Below are 20,843 nucleotides of genomic sequence, written 5' to 3' on the forward strand. Positions count from 1 at the left end.
GTTGATCTAATAACCCTATGGCTTTCAATACTGTCTGTATGGCGGTGACTTCCAGATTTCTGTCTACTGTTTGGAGCTCTTCCAGAAACCCAATATATCTTAATTGTCAACTTGACATCTCCACTTAGAAGTTCTATAAGCATCTCAAACTTGAAATATCTGGAACTGAACTCCTCATTTTCTTGCTCTCCATCCCCACACCTGTTCCTGCTGCATTCTTTGCTCAATAAATGGTAACTTCATCTCTCTAGTTGCTTCAGCCACAGCCTACACTCTAGTCCACCAGTAACACTGGTTTGCTGTACCCTCAAAATATGGCCAGACTCTGATGACTGCTGTCTGCTCCCAGCCTGGACCAAGCTACCACTACCTTGTGCCTGGGTGATTGCAAAAAGCCCTTCCTTAGCCTTCTTGTCAATCTGTGGTCGCCTCTATAATCTTTTGTCAATAAAGCAGCCAGAATGATCCTTTTAAATACCACTTAGGTCATGTGAACTCCCTTGTACAAAATCCTCCAGTGGGTTTACATCTCATTCAAAGTAGAGGCCAAAATCTTAACAATGGCCTACAAGGCCTACATGACTGGCAGTCCCTCCCTCCCGTCGGTTCCTTTGACCTCATCCCCTACACTTTCCTTCTTCATTCTTACTTCAGCCACCCTGGCCTCCTCACCATTCCCCAGAACTTGCCAGCATGCTTCTGCCTCAGGGTATTTGCACTGTCCTTCCTAGAATGCTCTTCCCTCCGTGTCTCTTTCACTTCTTCAAATGTCCCCTTATCCAGGTCTCTGATGACAGTGTATTTATAAATGGCACTTCTCTGTGCTTTCCACCTCCACTTTGTTCTTCACTGTGTCATTATCACCTAACATGTAACATTTTTGTTTTGATTTGTGATTGTCATTTATCCCTTACCTACCCCAGTCCCTACTGTGCTGTCAGCTCCACAGTTTTGGGACCTCGCCGTGCTTATTCTCTGCCCTAGCCCCAGTGCCATAACAGGTGCTCGGTAAATATTTGTTGAATGAATGGAAGAATTTGGACTTGGACTTGGAATTATCAGGACCAGTAGGGCCATTGTCCTTGACCTCATGGGTGGCTGCGGTAGGAAATTAAGCAATTGTGAAAACCGAGAAAGGTATTTTGGTATGTAACATATTTTATGGTATCTGTAGTTATTTCTTCTTTTGAGGACAGATACGAATAGTGTATGATCTAGGGGAATAAGGGGCAAGTGTATTAGGAGTTAAACTAGAAAGTAAAAGACTTTCTAGCAAAATGAAGGACTATTACAAATAACTCAGTAGGCTTTCACTTAAATTCATCTAGCAAATTGTTGTTGAATGAATAAAAGTACACTGCTGGTCAGCTTCCTGTGACTTTGGAGGGGAGGGGTTTACCAGAGTCGACCTTAGTCTATCATTGTGCCATCGTGACTACACATTAGGATCTTTTCTCCCCCAGATTTTCTCACTGTTCTTTTACCATTCTTTACTCTTCTGTTGATGAAAGCCAAGAATTAATTCTCAATAGTGTGTGGATGTCCTAGAATAAGAAATAGCTTCCCACAAAATTATGGTGTCTTTTTTCTTTTTCGTATCTTAACAATTAGACATTTTTAAAGTATGGGTTCCTTGCAGCTTGTATTTTCATTGCCACTTTATTTCTTTATTTCCTTAGTATTATAATTAAGTACTTTATCTATGGGATTCCATTAAATTCCACATGTCCGTCAATTCCTTGTAGTTAGAATTCTGTCGTTCAGCAGAGTGGATTTTTTGCCTCTGCTCGGATGAGTGGGAGTAAATGCTGGCTTCATTCCTTTAGCTCAGCTCAAGGATTTCAGGCGTGCCTGTGACCCACTAGCCTGAATTAGGACTGGTATTGAGTCTTGTAAACATGAGGTTTGGGTTAATAAGGCATAGGCCCAGTTTTTGGCTTGGAATCTTACTTGGGAATCTTGTTTATTCTGGTGAAAGTTTCAAGTAAAATTATAAAGATATACAAATTAGGATAAGTTTATTTTGTGTCTAAATAATGGAAAATATCTATCTTCAACAGTAATTTGCACCTATTTGAAATTACCCTCCAAGACCGTTTGATATTCTAGTCTTTGGTTAAGAATTCTCTGTTCAGATAATGGCTGTCCGATGATCTCATATTTCAATTAGTGTGTTAAGCCAAATCACTTTCGATGCTTCGGTGTGCTGCAGAGTAAATGGCATTTCTGGGGTGTTGCAGTTGGGTAGTACAAGCAGGAAGATTTTATTTTTTGTGGATTGCTGTACCAGGTTGGTGCCATGGTCTTTTTAGCAATAGCATCAGGGGGTAGTGTGTGGGGGGGTGGTAGGAAGAGAGGAGAACTGTCTTCTTGGGCTTAAATTTTAAGTTGGTACTTTATGGAAACATCTAGTTTTCTTGAGATTATCTTCCCCAAGATCATGTCAGTCAACTTCAAAACTTTTTCCCCCCTGTATCTCCATTGTTATAACCATAGCACTGTTTTTATAAACAGCTTTGGTATAGAATTTTAGCTTTTTTTTTTTTTAAGATTTTATTTATTTATTCACGTACTTACTTTTTTAGAGTGTGGGGGGAGGGACAGAGGGAAAGAAAGGGAAAGAGAACTTTAAGCAGACTCCATCCTGAGCACGGAGCCCGATGCTGGGCTTGATCTCACAACCCTGAGATCATGACCTGAGCCGAAATCAAAAGTTGAGTGCTTAACTGTCTGAGCCACCCAGGTGCCCCTAGAATTTTAGCTTTTAAAAGAACTTTAACAGGGAGTCTGCTACCGCCACTCACTCTCCCTCTGTGCGACCTCTCTCTCTCTCTCTCAAATTAAAAAAAAAAAAAGGGCACCTGGGTGGCTTAGTCGGATAAGCGTCTGCCTTCAGCTCAGGTCATGATCCTGGGGTCTTGGATTCAAGTCCCACGTCAGGCTCTCTGCTCAGTGGGGAGTCCGCTTCTCCCTCTTCCTCTATGTTCGCTCTCTCGAATGGGTAAGATCTTAAAAAAAAAATTAAAGAACCCTACAGTGATTATCTTCACTGCAAACTGTCCTGGCAGTTTGCAGCTGAAACTCTCCGTAGTCCGGTGCCTCTAATCTCAGCATGTCTTTCTGTCAGGACAGTGGCTCGTGTGTGATAGGAAGTGCTTATTGCGTGTATTCAGGAAATTTGGACTATTGAAGCATTTTCTTTATCCATTTGCATTTCAATTACATTTCTCAAATTGTAAATGTCATTGCATTTGCTTTAATAAATTCAATTTAACATGACTATTTTATACAAAGCTAATACAGGTTACTTGTCCTCGATTGTAAGTTCTGCTGATTAAGATGGGCTTCGTATGGAATTGTCCCCTTACGCTGTTGGCATTTAGCTGATTAACAGAGAGAGAGAGTATGAAAAAGGAGCGCTGACATTTAAGGGAAAGCGATGTGAAAATAAGTTTTTAAAAACAATCTATTTCGAGGATGAGTTCTAGACAGTAGAAACGAGCCTTTCAGCAGGCAGTCAGGACTGGGTTTTCTAGCAGTTGGCATGAACTCCGTGTACCCATATCACTTCCACACATTCTGTGTTTGTTCCTCTTGCTGCTTTCTGATCGCCCATCTGTGTCTACTTGAGGATCCCACATTCAGCATTAACTTGGCCCTGGTCATCTTGATTGGCCAGGCGGTGTTTGTACCATCTGTCTGCCGAGGTGGAATGATAACAGCTGGTACGCAGCTGTACACGTTGTCCTGGGAACTCTTATTTCAGCCGGCGGTTATGCTAACAAACACGAAAACGTTTTCAGATCGTTGCTCTCTGTGACTACTGTTTGTGTTAACCGTTTGGAGAATCCCACTGCGTAGCCTAAACGTCTACCATCTCTAATTGACTTTGTACAGTACCACCTTATTACAAGTTCTGTATTGCTAAGATCAAGTTTGACTTCAGGGAGAACAGTCCTTTTCTGACTCTAAGGAGTTAGCACATGAGAACAATAGTGAATCAGTGACTCCGAATTTGATACTTTAGAATGAACGAGTTTTCTGCATTGAATTCAGGCCATGGGAGGGCATTTTGAAGTTTTGTGAAATTCTGTATAGCCATTGTCATTCATTCACAAGACCCTCATGGAATTCTTCTGAGCTGCACGTAACAGAGAGACGTTTATGCTCCCCAGCAGTCAGTACTTGAATCCAATTCTAAGACAGGAAGGGTTTCTCCCCTACCCGGAGAGATTAGAAATACTTCAGCATGTAGGAGGCGTAAGCAGAATTCCTTGGCTTGGCCCTCTGTGAACAAAGGCTGGATTCTCATTGTTCAGACGACCCCCTCCCCTTCCCTCATTCCCTCAGCCAGCATGAACTGAAGGATTCCGAGCAGGAAGTATTAGTTAATTTTGTGTGCTTCATTCTAAACATCTGTACTTGAGTCTTTTTGTTTATGGAAGGAATGCGGCAGGGGGAGGGGGGAGAGCAGTAGAACATTCAGAAGCTAAATCTTTTCCCGAGGGTGTGTATATCCATGGTTAGGCTTCATGCTCATGAATGCGAGGCAAGGGTGGGGGGAGGTGTTCTAGTTGTCCAGTTGCTGAATACTTTCTAGACTTCCACTTGCTGATTTTCTTCATTGTTTGGCTTGGCCTCTTTACTTTAAAGTCATACTGTCCACGGTTGCACGCTCCCATGGTGTAAAAATAGTACAGTAGCTATCATTGGACTGGAAATTAGAAGACCTGGTCTGTGTTCTATTTATCTACCATTTAGATCTTTTTACTTTGTCCACTGTGAAAGGAGTAGGATGGGTAGATAAAGAGTAGGGAGGTATGGCGAGGGCGAGAAAGAACGGGAGTGAGCCTACTTGACAGGTCTCAACTGGCAGCTGTTTAATGCAATAAAACCCAGCTCCTTAGTTTCCCAATTCTTGATTATCCGTGACTACAGGTGATGGATAACTCAAGACTTGACCCTTCTCCATTTTCTGTATTGGCTTCCTGATTTATTCAGATTAGATTCCAAGTTCCTTGAAGTTCAGCCCCCTTGTCTCTTATCTCTAAAGGGGGTGCGAAGTGGCTGTCGAAAACTACCCCCGCACAAAGATGTCTCTACTACGTCATGACCCCCTACCTTTGACTCGGCAGCCCCGTCTATGCCCAGCAAGCCTACTTTTCCTCTGGTCCGCTTCCTCCGCTGGCCTCTGCAGTGGCTCTTATGCTGTCTCTCCCCTCTCTACAGATACTCCCCACTGGCTTTGCTCTCAACTCCTCCCCCTTAGCAGGTGCCTTTGATTTTTACTGCACAGAAAAGATAAAGTCATCAGAACACTTTCAGCTTCCATCCCTTAAAACCTACTCAGTCACTTGCATTTGCACCCAGCTAGAAAGCAAGGATGCGGGGTGTCTCCTGTGGGGAGCCAGTTCCTTTACCAGCACAGAATCTTGTTCTTAGTGCCCAGCCTCATTGCCACATTCAGCTTTCCCCCTTTTGGCTGACTCAAGCACAACAGCAGGTAATACAGCCTCCTATTTCCTATCTCAAAAAACAAAAAAGAAAGAAAAATATTCCTGAACGCAGTGTCCCATCCCACCGTTGTCTTCTCTTTCTCCTCTCCTGCAGACCCATGTCGTTGACTACACTTGCTGTGTCTGCCGCCCTGCCTTGTATCTGCCGTTCCTCTTCAATCCCACACACCTGCCCCCGGGCTGCTCTCCCTGAGTAGAGCAGCGACCTGTGTGTGACTTGACGCCAGTGGACATTGCACTCATTGCCTTGCATGACTCTGTCAGTGTATTTTACCACCCTTGATTACTTCCTCCTCAGACACTCTTAGTTTCCGTGATATTTGTACTCTTCTACTTGGCGTCCTCTCTCTGGCCTCACAGCCTCCTCCGCAGTCCTCAGAGTGATCTCAAAAGTCCGCTCTCTCCTCACTCAGCACGCTTGCCTCGTTGGTCTCAACCATACCTACCCTTCATTACCATCCGGCAATCTGTGTATCTAACTCTCTCTCGGGCTTTCAGACCACTCACCTCCAACTCCCTACCGGACATTTCCTCTTGTTTAGATGATCCACAGACACCTCAAAACGAGGATATCCAAAGTTGAACTCCTCTCCCCGTCCTGCCCTCCATCCCTGCCTCCAATCCTGCTTAACCTCCCGTGTCCTGTGTTTCAGTGGTGGTTCTACTCTCCATCTACCTGTTTTTAAATGAGAAAACTGAATGTTATTTTTAATCCTTCCATCTTATTTCTGGACAAGGAGCTTTGACAGTGAAACAACATGTTCACAGACTAAAAGTAGAGGAGGCTTCAGAAGTGGCCCCCTCTCTCCCGTACTGTCCATCGATTACCAAGTTACTACTGAGGTCGACTTCCTATATCTCACTGACATCCACTCATTTCTCTCCATTCCAGCTGTCAGCCGCTGTCATCTCCAGGACTACTGCCACATCTTCTTAACTGTTCTCTCCACGTTTAGTCCCATCCCTTCCAACCTCCTCTCTACCCAGTGGCAGTGGCCAGAGTGATCTTTTTAAAAGTCAGATCTGGGGGTGCCTGGGTGGCTCAATCGGTAAAGTGGTCAAGTCTTGATTTCGGCCCAGGTCATGATCTCAGGGTCATCAGGCTTCTCACTCTGTGGAGTCTGCTTGGGGTTCTCTCTCTTTCCCTCTCCCTCCTCCTCTGCCCCTCCCTTGGCTCGTACTCTCTGTCTCTCTCTCTAAAATAAATAAAATCTTAAAAATATAATAAAAGTCAAATCTGCTCATGTATTTCCTGTATAAAGGCTTCAGTGGCTCGCCATTGCCCTTAGGCTGAACTTGCTCTTGAATGTGGCCTCAGGCCTAGCCAGCTCTCCTTCCCGGTGAGCCGGTCTCCAGCCACACTCCCGTTCTTGCTATACTGTGCAACCCTAACCCCTCAGTGATCCCTCCTCTGTGTTCACCGGGCTTTTCATACATGCTGTTTCATTTGCCTAGACTGCTGATCCCTGTTTGCTTAGATAATTCCTCCACATTCCTCAGGTCCTGGACATAGATGTCACTTCTTCTAGAAAATGTTCTTTTTGATCCTGCAAATCCAGTTCGGGTGACTTTCCTCCGTGCTCCCCAAACTTTGTGCACGCCCCCGTCGGAGCACCATCGCATGGAATTGCACTCGTCTGCGCCCACTACTGGACGGACCCGAACTCTGAGGGCAGTGCCTGTGGCTGTCTTGTCATGTGGAAGGTGCGAGCCTCCTGTACGGATGGCCGCAGAGCCCTTTTTCTCTTCCACCTGTGGCTGTGGGTTGGAATGAAAAAGGCAGCTCTGAAAACAAGGCTTAGTGAGGTAGGGCCGGCTCCAGCAAACTCGTTTCCCTCAAAGTTTAATGCTAGCAAAGTTGCTTAGTCATGTTCTGCCACCCATGGCTCTGGGTCTGTGGCAGCCGTGAGAGTGACCCCACGAGCCGGTTTCTTTCAGAGTGTGGTCCTGTGCTGCAGATTTTAGTCTGGAACACAATTATACCCCGCCCCGTTTTGTCTTCTCTCCTTTGATCCATTTGATCCAGTCTCCTGCAGGTTGAGCTGTTCAAGAACAATGCGGTGTCAGAAATGGAGACAGGGAGAGTCGAAAAGCAGGAGTAATCTGTAATCCACAGATTAGTGAATAAGCCTTTGAACATCCCAAACCACCTGCTCCTGAATAAAACTCCATTGTTTTATTGGAATGCCACACTATCTGGACTGCCACAGATACTATAGTCTAAGTCCACACCTTCATTCAAGGGTAACATTTTAACATTTTTGATACAGTAAAGAGATAGAGGTTACATTTTCATTCTTTTGACAGGTGGGGTGTAAACTGGATATTCATAACCTGTGTGCAGGCAAAACGTACCGCATCTTAGGTAGAAGATCCAGATTTGTATAATCTTTGGCAACTGTGTGGAGTCCCTGTGCAGTCAGACCCTTACATGTGAACATATCCAGGCTCCTAATTCAGGAATTTTCTTCTAAACTCTATTATAATAATGTCTTATATTTGTATGGTGTTTTACAATTAACCAAGTACATGCAGGATCTTAGTTAGACCTTCTAACAACTCTTTGAGGTAGGTGGCTCAGGGGTCATCACCCTTGTTTTTGCAGAGGAGAAAATGGCAGAGCAGAAATCACACAGCTAGTAACTGAAGGAGCCCAGACCTGAGCTCACATCTCACAGTGCACAGTCCTGCGTTCTTTCCATCCTGCCACACACCTTTGTGTTCACAACTGTATGTGTGTGAGTGTGTTTCATGTATATGGGGAACAGGTAATCAAACTTCTCTTTTAAGATCTGGACCACCTAAGAAATAGTTAGGTATGGCTCATGGTATTAGTTTTATTGTGGATAATACCGGATTAAAGAATAGAGCCTGGACACATGATTTACATGGGCTTTCTGCTCTTCCCCCTCCCCCACCTCTCCAGCCCAGCTGGACTCATCCATGTTGTCCCACATCTAGTAGTAGGACAGCTGCAGGCCTCCTTGGCCCAGAGGCAGACGCACTGTCTTGCATTGAGGAGTGCAGGAGAGGAGAGGGGCGCTCAGGCAGGCGGGGGGAGAGTGAGCCGAGGAGATTCCAGGCCACACATGACCATCCCTCCTTCTCCCCTAGGATGGGTGGGCATGAGGACGGTAGAAATCTATCTGCAATACTTCTGAGAGTGTGCGGGAGTTCCTCTTCTGTGGGCTTTGTAGGGGAAGATGAGTATGGTGCTTCCTGCGGAATTAATTCACTTGGGGAGGAAAGACTGTAAGCCCCTTGAGGGCAAGGACCTTTTATGTCTAACACATCTGTCCTCCAAAGTATATAGCATAGGACTGAACGTGTAGTTGTGCCCAACACGTACTTGTTGACCAGTCTGTGATCTTCATGATAGCATGGAAGTTGCAGAGAATACATATTGTCAGGGATGGAAAGACCCAATTGGTGAGTGAAAGGTGATGAAAAACAGTTGCACTTTGTCTTTTTGACCCACCTGAAGGCACGCGGGCTGGCAGCCATGCTGTCCCAGCCACCAGACCCTGCCCTGGCTGCCCCAGCAAGCTGTCTGACCTCCAGAGGGATGGCAGCCCCGTGGCTCCTCCCTTTCGCTGCCCTTCCCTGCTCAGTGCTGAGATCTTGCATATTCTTCTTTGAACATATGCAAACAACTTCTTTAAACCCCCCTCTCTCCTTTTCTCTCTCTCTCTCTCTTTTTTTCTTTGTTCAGCTGCTGGAGGAATTTTTTCTTCATTCCTCCTCTGCTCCCTGCCCCATCTCTTAATCACTGTCCTTTTTCTCTCTTTCTCAAATTCCGCTCTTAACTTGGTGGATTAAGTAGAAGAATAGTGCTCGTGATAGTCTCCCTGCATCAAGAAGTAACAAGAATAGAGTGAGTTTTTAAGTACCTTGAAAGTTTCCAGAATACCTATCTAGAAAGCCAGCAAATATTTTCTTTTGTTTTTTAATTAAATTGCTTTTGCTGAAGCCCCGGCAGTTAAGAATAAATGCACTTTTTAATGCAGTTTTGGTTTTGCTTAATGGTGTAAGTACAGTGCTACCATTTTTCTTGGCAAACAAGATTTCAACAATGCGTGTCTTAAACAAGCTTTTATGAGCCAACTAATGACCCCAACCATAACTTGTTATTTCCTTGGGAAAACGCACACTATTTCCAGGTTTAGAATCGCCTGTTGGACACAGCCAGTGTGTCGTGGGTTCTGGAACCATCTTTGTCTAGGGTGTATCCTTCCTTTGTCAAGGTCCAAAGCAAACTGGGTGGGAATAGAGGGATTTCTTTGCTTCATACGTATGACTTATGAGCTTCATGTTTGTCCTACAGGAAAAGCTTTTGACATCACATACGTGCGCCTGAAGTTCCACACCAGCCGCCCGGAGAGCTTCGCCATTTACAAGCGCACACGGGAGGACGGGCCCTGGATTCCTTACCAGTACTACAGCGGCTCCTGCGAGAACACCTACTCGAAGGCAAACCGCGGCTTCATCAGGACAGGAGGAGACGAGCAGCAGGCCTTGTGCACAGATGAATTCAGTGACATTTCCCCTCTAACCGGGGGCAACGTGGCCTTTTCAACACTAGAAGGAAGGCCCAGCGCCTACAACTTTGACAACAGCCCTGTGCTGCAGGTAATGCGTCCGGAAGCTGGCTTTGTAGTCTGTCCGTTGTCCCACGTGCATACAGGATGCGGGAAGATTGTTGTGTGGGGGCCTGTGGTCCCGCTTCAGAGGTAAGGGGTAGGAGGAGTAGATTCCAGGTGGGTTTTATTCTGCTCTCCTCCTGTACGTTCTCAGTACGTGAAGGAAAGCAGCTTTGTTCCTCCCACCCAGGTGATGTTCTTGTGTTCTCATGTACCGGCCAATGTATTCTGGGATATAAATTTTAGAAATTTTAAAAAAAACGGAACAGTTTTAACTTGGGTCTTTACTTATGGTGGAAACATTTTGCTTCTGACCTTTTGAAGAGAGTATTTGAATCTACCCATTCTTTTCTCTTTTTTTTAAGATTTTATTTGAGAGAGAGAGCATGAGCAGGGAGAAGGGCAGAGGGAGAGGGAATAGAAGACTCCCCACTGAGCAGGGAGCCCACCCCGGAGCTCAGTCCCAGGACCCTGGGATCATGACCTGAGTCGAAGGCAGACACTTAACCGACTGAGCCACCCAGGCGCCCCATGAATCTGTCCATTATTTTCACAGCCTTCCTTATCTCTTCTTTCATTTGACCAAAGGAAAAGTGTTTTTTAGTATTCGAGAGGGGGAGCAATTGAAGTAAGATATTTAAGAATGCCATATTCCTTCATTATTGTGCAAGGAAATGTGGACTGGGTTTGTACAGCACTATTGTCAATCATGAAAACTTCTCATCTCCTGACAGTACTGGTGTTTGTGACAGGATGTAAGTTTGGGGACCTGTGGTACGGTGCTCGAGCATCGTGATAGAGACCTTTCCCCATTTAAGCATAGAAAGAATTAAAGCTTTCTTTTTTCTCATGAATTCTGTGTACATATTCTTCATACACCATAATTTGGAGTCTTCCTGTAACACAGAATGGAGATGGTTCCGTCACGTGGCTGAAGTTGAAATTGACCTCGAAGTGGGGGCAGCCTGTATGAACTGACTGAGACAAGAAAGACTGGATGTGGGTTTGCAAACGCTATGTATGTTTTATGGAAAGCTGTTGTCATTTCTAAGTAGGGAGTTCTTTATTCTTCTGGGCTTTGTGCTTTTTTTTTTTTTTTTTAAGATTTATTTATTTATTAGATGGAGAGAGAGAGGGAGCATGAGCAGTGGGGAGAGGGAGAAGCAGACTCCTCAGTCAGTAGGGAGCCTGACGTGGGGCTTGATCCCAGGGCCCTGAGATCACGACCTGAGCCGAAGGCAGACACTTAACTAACAGAACCCCTCAGGCACCCCTTTATGCATTTGTAGCTTCTCAGTATTTCTCTTGAAGTTTATTATATTCAAGGACTCTTTCTGATTTGGCCGTGTGGTTTTGGGTAGTGGCAAAAGATGAGAATATGTTTCTCTGTGGGTCCAGTTCTTCACTTCTGCTGTATTTCTGCAGTTTGCTGGGAGATTGTGAATCTTGCTCTTGGTAAACTCTGAGGTTCTGGTGAGCAATGAGCAAAGGCTTTTCAGTAAAGTGTTTCTTGCAATGGTAATAAGATGTGTTCAGAATAATGAGTAGAAAGAGTAACTGATTTTGCTAGATGAAAAACAGAAGACAGAACATGTAGGGGAAATGTGATCTACAAATTTTGTAAGTCGATCAACTAGCAGACACTTGCTAGCTTAGTTTCTTCCTATACCAATGATTGTGTCTGACTGTGTTACAGAGGCAGTGGTACAGGCAGCAGGAAAAAGCAGTGGCCTGTGTGACTGTGGTGTTCTGGCCCCTCTGCTAACGAGATGCCTTATCAGCCTGTCAAAGCAGTTCCCCCAGCTGTAGGAATTCTGATGTTTGCTACTGTTGTGTTGTTGTTGTTGTTTTCCCTCAAGTAAACTACACCCGACGTGGGGCTCAAACTCATGCCCCTGAGATCAGAAGTCACATGCTCTCTCACCTGAGCCAGCCAGACGCTCCTGACGTTTCCTACTCTTTATACCGTAGGAACTTGTGAGACTAAATGTGGTAGAAATGCTGTGGGCATCTGTAATAGATCTGGTCAATTGCTGTCATTATGCAGAAACATTAATTATGTGTCTCTGGATGTAAGAGCTCTGGTTTTCATACTTAGTTGCCAAGGAGGGTTAGCTGCTTGGACTTGAGCTGATTTCACAATGACAACTGTTTTGACAGCTTAGCTGATATGACCCTCTCTCCTCATTGCCTCCTGTGCCTCTCTCCAGAAGCTGTGATCTCCCAGATGGGAGAGCAGACCCTTCCTGGTTTCGTTGTGTATGACTATTACTAAGCACGGGCTGATTTATAATAATAACAATCAGCATTTATTATTGCACTTACTATAATGTGCCAGAACGTGCCAAGCAGTGTTCTGAGACCTTTGGCTATATCAGCTGTATTTACTATAGATGTGTATACACACTCTATATATTATTTACTCATTTCACCCTCACAATAACTCTGCAGGGAGGTAACTTCTGTTATCTCCATTTCACAGACGGAGCATCGCCATCATTTATCAGAAGAGATAAAATAACTTGCCCCAAATCACACAGTTTTAAGTGGCAGACCTGGGATTCAAAACCTAGAAAGTCTGGCTCCAGAGCCTGTTTTTTTTTTAAGATGCCCTTTATGGAAAAAATGGCTTAGACTCAGCCCTTGAGAAGCTCTTATTCAAGGAGAGCTGTGATAAAGGTGAGGCTCGAAGGAGGTATGAGATATAATAAGCATGAAACACAGAGATATGTTGAGCTGTTTACATCGCAGACGACTGAACGATGCCGAGCCCTGTGGCCATGAGTGGGAGTTGTTATTGGAGTTCCAAGTTTGGATGCGGTGGAATCATCAGCTCTTCTCCTTTCTAATTATACTTGGAGGCTTCACGGGGATTAGCTTTTATGAGCCCTCTAGGTTGCTCCCTATGCCAGGTGTTTGGCATGGTTCGAGCCGTGCTGCTGAATCAGGGCTGTGCCTCCCTGTCTCACGGGGAGCCTTCTGAAAACATGGACGCCTGCGGCCCGGCACTTGCTTGTTGCGTCTGCGGGGGCGATGTGGATAGGCAGTCCCAGGATGGGACTTCACGTGGATTTGGTATCTTTGGGTGGTCACGTGTCATACGCTACTCCAAAACTTAATGATTTTAAGCGACCGTGATTTATTATTTCTCATGATTCTGCGTTGGTCTGGGCTCACTCACTGGCAGGTTAGCTGGGAGCTGGGTTTCTCTCCCCCTGTGGTCTTACAGCTTCAAGGAGGCTAGACTAGGCTTCCGCGTACGATGGCAGAGGTATTGCAAGGGGGTAAGGCTCGAGGCACAAGTGCTTATCAGACTTCTGCCTGTGTCACATTTGCTCATATCCCCTGGGCAAAAAGCTGATCACCAGCCCCAGCCCAGAATCAGGGTGGAAAGGGACTCTGCAGGGTGTGGACCCTGGGAGACATGATTCATTGGAATCATTATTCTAACAATCTACCACAGATGTAAACATCTGACTAAAATTAGCTCAATGAAAGGGCATTTATTATAAGGGCTTAGAGCTCATAAAACCTAGGGGAAAACATTAACTTTCATTCTTGTCCTCTGTCATTATGGTACACCTACCAATTTGATCAGTTGTGGTTTCTTCAGATTTGTTCATTTGCTCAGCAAATGTTACTTGAGCACCTACTGTATGCTAAACACCAGGGAAACTGCAGTCTACAAAGCAAGTGAGTCCTGCCCTCCTGGGGCTTACAGTCTTGGTGGTGGTGGCAGTGGTGGGGTGGGGGTGGGGTTGTGGTGGTGACAACAGACAATATAAATAAAATAGGGAAGTGAAATAGGGCGTTGGGGTGGGCAGCAGTTCTAGGTTGGGTGGCCGGGGAAGGCCTCCCAGAGAAGTGACATTATGGGAAAGGTCAAGACAAAAATTGCATCTGATTGGTTTCAGCCAGTGTAATGATTTCTTACTTTGTACTTGGATGCCTCTCCCAGATCTGTCTGTAGCAGACTGGGGATGGAGGAGACATAGATGGTCCAAAATGGGCAGAAGGAGGCAATGACCAGCATATCTTATGCCACCGTGGTTCTCCGTGAGCTGTGTGCTGGTTTCTTGGACTGGATTTGGGGCATGGATACAGGGTGGAGAGAAGGGACATGTGTTTAGAGTACCTCCCGGTATGCGAAGATTTAAAAGTATATTTCATGTAAGCCTCTCAACAGCCTTGTGAAGAAACGAGTATTATTCCTGCTTTTTGGGACTCTGAGTGGTGACACAACAATTTGGATCAAAGAAAGGAGGAGTCAAGGAGACAAATATTAGGATATTAAGGGAGTCATTGAGCATTATAACAGATTTGATGCTAGAAGAGGACATAGGTCACATGATATATTAACTATTTGGAAAATTTTGTCACATTTATTTCTCTTATCTTCAGCCCCTTTACCTTTTCCTGTTTTTTCTTTTTTTCTGGCAGGAATGGGTAACTGCCACTGACATCCGAGTAACTCTCAATCGCCTGAACACCTTTGGAGATGAAGTGTTTAACGACCCCAAAGTTCTCAAGTCCTATTATTATGCAATCTCTGATTTTGCTGTGGGTGGTAGGTAAGTAAACTATTAAATAACTTTGAAAGTGACAGGAGCTTTGGTTTAGAAGTGAATGTAGCAACTCGCTTACAACCATATTCATAATGTTGTTTGACCTTCTCATTATCCTGAAAACAAAGTAATTAGGTTTTCTAAAACCTTCTCGAATCAGCACAGTTGGTGGATCCTTACTGAGCATCTCAGTGCAGAGCTCTGCGACGGGCCCTCTGAAGCCACCAAGGAAGCATGAGACATTCACCTGCTGAGAAGGACTTGACCTTCTAGGATCCTACAAATGAATGGGGCAGGCAATATATGAACATGTGAAAAATTAAAACGCATGGTTTAGATGAAAAGAGGCCATGTGTCAGAGAATGAGACAGAACTGTCAAGCTAGAGAAGCAGATGGGAACTAAGCTGGGCCTTGAAGCCTGGGTGGAATTTGAATAAGGAAGGAGAATGTGTGGGCGGGATGCAGGAGGGTGGGCATGTCATGAGCAGAAGTGTGGTGTTGGGCGATGATAGACCTACTCGGCTTAAGGGACATCTCCTCTGTGAATCTGTAGAGTTGACCGAGTGAAAGCTGGTGGAGACTGTAATCAATGAGAAATCATGTGCTTTTTGAAGTAGGCCTGTGCTAGCTAACTGGTGGTTAGGAAGATTAATTGCAGACAAGGCGAAAGTCGAGTACCATCGAGAGAATGTATATTCTTGTTACGATGCTGGGATCTAGGTGTTAGGCAACAAATGCCTGACATTGGGGTGGTGATAGAATGGAGAGGAACATTTTAGATGGATTTTATTGTGAAGCAAGAAGTACCAGGACCTTAGTCAAAGACGATTTTAAGGTTTAATGACCAGGAGAATGGTGGTAAATGAAGACAATGAGCTAACGTAGGGAGATGATGAGTTTAAGTGCAGACATGTAAAAGTGCAGACATGTAAAAGTTGTGGGGGACATCTGAACTCGTGCACCACTCAAGGGTAGGAGCTCGGGAGAAAGAAGAGAGCCGGGGAGATGAATTTGGGATTCATCCGGTATACTGTAGAGGTTTCAGAAAGGTTTGAAATGTATTACAAAGTAGGGGTGGGAGCTACGGGCCTGATTCTGTCTTTAAGGAAGCCAGCGAGGGAAACATCCGGCCACCAGATCCTGTTTCAGTATTCATGGGCATTTCCATGAGTCCTTAGTTTATGACTGTCCCTGCATCTAGGAGTCCGTCGGGGATTCTTGCCCCAAACAACCAGAGGGAGTATCAGGCTACCAGAGTTGCATATGGTGGTGAGGTGCTGAACGGCCCTTACTACCTTCAGCTCGGGATACTTTAAAATCATTATGACAGATAACAGCTGTGACCTAATCTTTGACTTATGGTGTGCCTGCACAATCCTGGGCACATGAATAAAGCAGCTTCTCGATCCTCCCAGTAACCCCGTGAAATTCACATTGTCATCATCCCTATCTTACGGGTAAGGCACAGAGGTTAAGTGACATCGGTAGGTCACAGGGCAGGTCCCAGATCCATGCAACCGGGCTTCAAGGTCCTTGCTCTGCTTAACCTCCACACTTGGCTGCTGCTTGACACACACAGTTGACTTTGGGAAGTGATCCTAGAAATTGTAGAAGCCTCCGAAATTGCTAGAGACTTTCTTCTCATGTCTGGTTAATGCCCCATCCCCTATTAAATAAAGATGTTTTGCTTGTTTAATTTTCCTTCCTATCTGAAAACTCAAACAGTCATTACTTAATTTTGCTTAGTTCCTCAGTTTCCAGTCTTGAATGGTAAAACTAGAAACAAAACCATTCTGGGGTTGTGTTTAGTTCTCTTTGTACATCATTTTTCAGCATCCATTTCTGGGACCTGGTGGCCGTTTCACATTTTTGAGTGTCTGTTCTCTTCCCAGGTGTAAATGCAACGGGCATGCAAGTGAGTGTGTGAAGAATGAATTTGACAAGCTGGTGTGTAATTGCAAACATAATACTTACGGGGTAGACTGTGAAAAGTGTCTGCCTTTCTTCAACGACCGGCCGTGGAGGAGGGCAACTGCCGAGAGCGCCAGCGAATGCCTGCGTGAGTGCCCCTTGGCCTCAGTCTGTTAAATTATCTTGAGGACTTCCAGAGTGGGCAGCAGGAATGGGTGACTTCCTTCTGTTCCTCCTTGAAAGGAGAACTCTGAAAGGCAGAGCTTCTTCCGTAATTGGAGAGCATAGAATGGTAAACCACATGCACATCAGAGGAAAATCATAGATGAAGGCAGCTGGCTGTGAATACAAAGTATGTTCATTTTGTGTTTGCTTCATGGACACACATACCAGAGTGGGAGCAGCAGCTCCAAGGTTTGGAACTTCACTTAGATCCGAGGGCCAGGCCAGTGTAGCCTACTATAAAATACGGTTTCTCTAGTCCTGTCTTTGCTGCATGTTAAAATATTTTCCTACCAACGGTCATTTACTGAAGCAGTCAGGGTCATTGATGACCATGTATTTGGTGCGTTGAGTTCTAGACTAAGACTGCCATTCCAAAGATTATTTCTCAAAATTATCCTTCCTTTATTTCACTAAAGAGCACAGCCGGGAGAATTTTCCTAGTCCTTCCGTACAGAGGTGGGTGGCTTTGGGAAGGAAAGTAGATCCTCGTATTTCTAGAAAAGGATAAAAGGAAGAAGATTGCACATTGTTTTATCCCTTCGTCGTGGCTTGTTTATTCTGAACAGATAGAGAAAGAAGCTTCAAGAGAAAGGAACCAGGAAACTATGTCATCATGCTTTGTCAAGGACTTAAAAATAAGAAACTTTTAAAGCAGCTATAATTTTTTATGACCTTATAAATACTTCTTATCATATACTCTTGATAAAGGAATAAGAGAGATGCTCTGAACTCACTGGAATGATTGGCAGAAACCTTGAGAAATGACCAGTATCGTGACTCGTGACTATTTTTGTTAGTTGCCTAGAGCAGATTTTCTTATATTTCCTTTTCCTTAGCACACCTCAGATATGAAGATAAATTGTACAGCCTCCTTTAGAATTCTAGGCGCTTGCTTGAACTTCAGTTCTTTTACTGAATAGCCAGTGTGAGAAGCCACATGATAAAGGTCTTAACAGAAACAGTAAAATGTGCCAAAGATGTGACATTTCAATAAATGTACATGTGTTTGAAAAGTATTTTGCTTAGCAATGGGGTCATATCTTGAGTCTCCCCGAGAACGTTGTGAAAATGTTCCGGGGTTGGCAAATGAGCTGAATACCGTTTCTAAAGGACTTAGATGACAAATTAAATCAGTTTGCCTTCCTCCTTGGGTCCCTTCAGCACTTCGAAGAGTGAAGTATCTGGAGGTTGGGACAGTACGACAGTATTGTCAGGATGCTGGGGTTGGAGGAGAGAACGTGACAGCCTTCTCTCTTCCTCGTTGATAGTGAAGGAGACAGAGCGTCTGCTTTACCGGTGGGTTAGGACAGTGTAGACAAGGGGACTGTTCTGCTTCAGAGTCCCAGAGCACCAAACCATTTAGGTGGGGATGGGCTGGGTTTGGCCGGGGTGGGATGTGCGGGATGATCTAGGGAGGCTGAGGGAAGAGAAGAAATAGCTAATGAAGAAGAGAAAGGGAGTGCTCCGAGTTACTTAACACAACTCTAATTTTTGGTGCCAATGGTTCAAGTTTCTAAAAAGCTTTCAAGTATAATACTGCGAAAGAACTGATTGTAAAGAAGGGGAGGTAACAGGAAAGAAAAAATAGATATTCAAACATTTTTTTAAAACAACCTGGTTTATCTGAAATCAAATAAAACTGTATTTAGTGCTCAAGATACTGCCTGTACTTTGTGTGAAATCAGTAATTCTAAGAAAATAAACTTACTATAAATATAGAAAAGAAGTTCTGTAACTATGTATACTTGTCCTTACAATATATTATGCTCTGCAGGGAACGCAGTTACTTAATACAGAACCCAGTTGGCACTGAGGCTCCCCGGGAGATGGATGTGTCTGGTGAAGCTAGATCTCCCTTCAGTGCTGCCTCTTTCCACGGAGGCACTAATTTTAACCCACGTGTGTCAGGTGATGCCAGTCTGGCCTTGCAAGCAATCTGGCACTTCGAAAGTTAGTGTCTTAACATTTTCAATCGTCTGGGGCCCAAAAAGTTAAGGTAAATGAAAGCCTGAATATAAACTGGCCCCTGTCGTTGGAGTTGGTATTAGAACGAAGGATAAAGATTCAGAAAATTTGCAATTTGACTTGCCTTTCACTTGTATATAAACAGTTGCCTGGAGATTCCTAAGTACAGGAATTCCTTGTATTTTACGATGGCATTGATTTTGATAAGAACATCTCCCAGTAAACTGATAGCCTGGCTATCTATAAACCCTTTATTGACCTCCTGTTTTTGTTTTCAAATGAACAACGCACCAAGTGGGTGTTCTTCTTCTACCACCCGCTGTGCCACAGAGACGTGCGTGGTTTGGTTTCTTAGAGTCTTTTGAAATGCTGTTCATCGAAGGATTTGACTTAACCCGTACGTTTTGGCCCACAGCCTGTGAGTGTAATGGCCGATCACAGGAGTGCTACTTTGACCCCGAACTATACCGGTCCACCGGCCACGGCGGCCACTGTACCAACTGCCAGGGTAACACAGATGGCGCCAACTGCGAGAGATGCCGGGAGAATTTCTTCCGCCTTGGGAACAACGAAGCCTGCTCTCCCTGTCACTGTAGTCCTGTGGGTGAGTGACAGGCAATGCCAGCCTCAGCCCGATGGATTAGAAAGACAAAATCAGTACTCCCTGTCCCCCCAGAAAACAAAGTTCTGCTTCCTAGGCGTCCGTGCTGGTGAAGAGTGGAAGTGTGCACACTCTTGTCCCAGGCAAATGACTCAGGCTCTCCCTGACCCCCCACCTCCACTCTGTTTAACCAAGTTAAACTTTCCAATGATTTTCTGGTGTGTATAAATAAGTGTGGGGTTGGCCTGAGTAATGGTTTTGTGTAAATAATTAGTAACCTGATCCTACAGACTATTTGAACTTTGACTGGAAAAGGTTAGCTGCTTCGTGAGTTCTTCCTCGTTAATGATTTTGTTTGGTTTACGATCCTCAAAGGGCTGAGCTTTCTCAGTACGTTGTGTGTGTTCAGAGATGTAGAGCGCTCTGAGTCTGCTCTACTCTTTCAAGAGTTTGACCCTTACTGTGTTGTGCGTGTAGATACATAAATTCTCGACCTGGGCCCTCAGGAGCCCGGGCTTGCCCCCAGAGAAGTGACCAGTCTATCCCTGGGTGCAGAGTGACTTGTTTTTCAACACTGATGAGCAGGGGGTGTGTCTAGAAAGTTCAAATGTTATGGCTTGAAAGGATACGGTTTTGAGACAATTAGGTTTTAAAATTTGATCTTTCTTCTCTCTGCAACCATCTAGAGATTACATCTTGGGTTTCAGGCATTGTTTTTAGTTACCTTTTTTTTTTTTTTTTGACATATTAATTTTCCCTATGTTTCTCTTTAAATTTCAGGTTCTCTCAGCACACAGTGTGATAGCTATGGTAGGTGTAGCTGCAAGCCGGGCGTGATGGGGGATAAGTGTGACCGTTGCCAGCCCGGATACCATTCTCTCACGGAGGCAGGGTGCAGGTAAGACTTTTCAAAACCAGAGAAAGGGGGCAGAATCTAAATGTGGTTGATCCAGAATAAGAGATCTCGTGGCTTGTCTGCAGCCGTATACACATTTTCCCCCATAGTAATTGTCAAGAACGTCTAGCTGGTAATGATGGTCCAGGACTGGCTTGTAGCAGAGATGAAGCAGGGTTTTTAGTATCGAAATGTGACGGGCATCCTTGATTGAAACCAAAGCCAAATATGAAACTGACTTTAGGACTCCTTTTGCTTTTTTATGTATTCCTTTTTTAAAAAAATGTGTTAACATATAAAACAAAAGGCTGACTTTAAGAGTGGAATTTCTTACTCATTTCTCTTCTCTCTGTTTTATTCCTTTTTCCATCCAACAGGCCATGCTCTTGTAATCCTTCTGGCAGCGTAGATGAATGTAATGTTGAAACAGGAAGATGTGTTTGCAAAGACAACGTTGAAGGCTTCAATTGTGAGAGGTAACTTGTTCTTTCTGTGGCTGTATTGTGTTCTTTCTGGTCTCCTAT

General features: G+C 44.6%; 1 protein-coding gene across 1 annotated transcript in view; it reads left to right on the forward strand.

Moving 5' to 3' along the window:
- LAMC1 (laminin subunit gamma 1) overlaps positions 1-20,843 on the forward strand; it is a 124,243-nt gene that overhangs the window by 71,029 nt on the left and 32,371 nt on the right. The window contains exons 2-7 of the mRNA XM_045811448.2: positions 9,841-10,145; positions 14,597-14,727; positions 16,615-16,781; positions 19,239-19,427; positions 20,205-20,322; positions 20,697-20,795. Of these exons, the coding sequence (XP_045667404.2) occupies positions 9,841-10,145; positions 14,597-14,727; positions 16,615-16,781; positions 19,239-19,427; positions 20,205-20,322; positions 20,697-20,795 (1,009 nt within the window). The remainder of the gene's footprint in view (positions 1-9,840; positions 10,146-14,596; positions 14,728-16,614; positions 16,782-19,238; positions 19,428-20,204; positions 20,323-20,696; positions 20,796-20,843) is intronic.

This window comes from Ursus americanus, chromosome 2 (assembly GCF_024610735.1).
Source record: "Ursus americanus isolate L20-20 chromosome 2, mUrsAme1.1.p, whole genome shotgun sequence".
Classification (NCBI taxonomy): Eukaryota; Metazoa; Chordata; class Mammalia; order Carnivora; family Ursidae; genus Ursus; species Ursus americanus.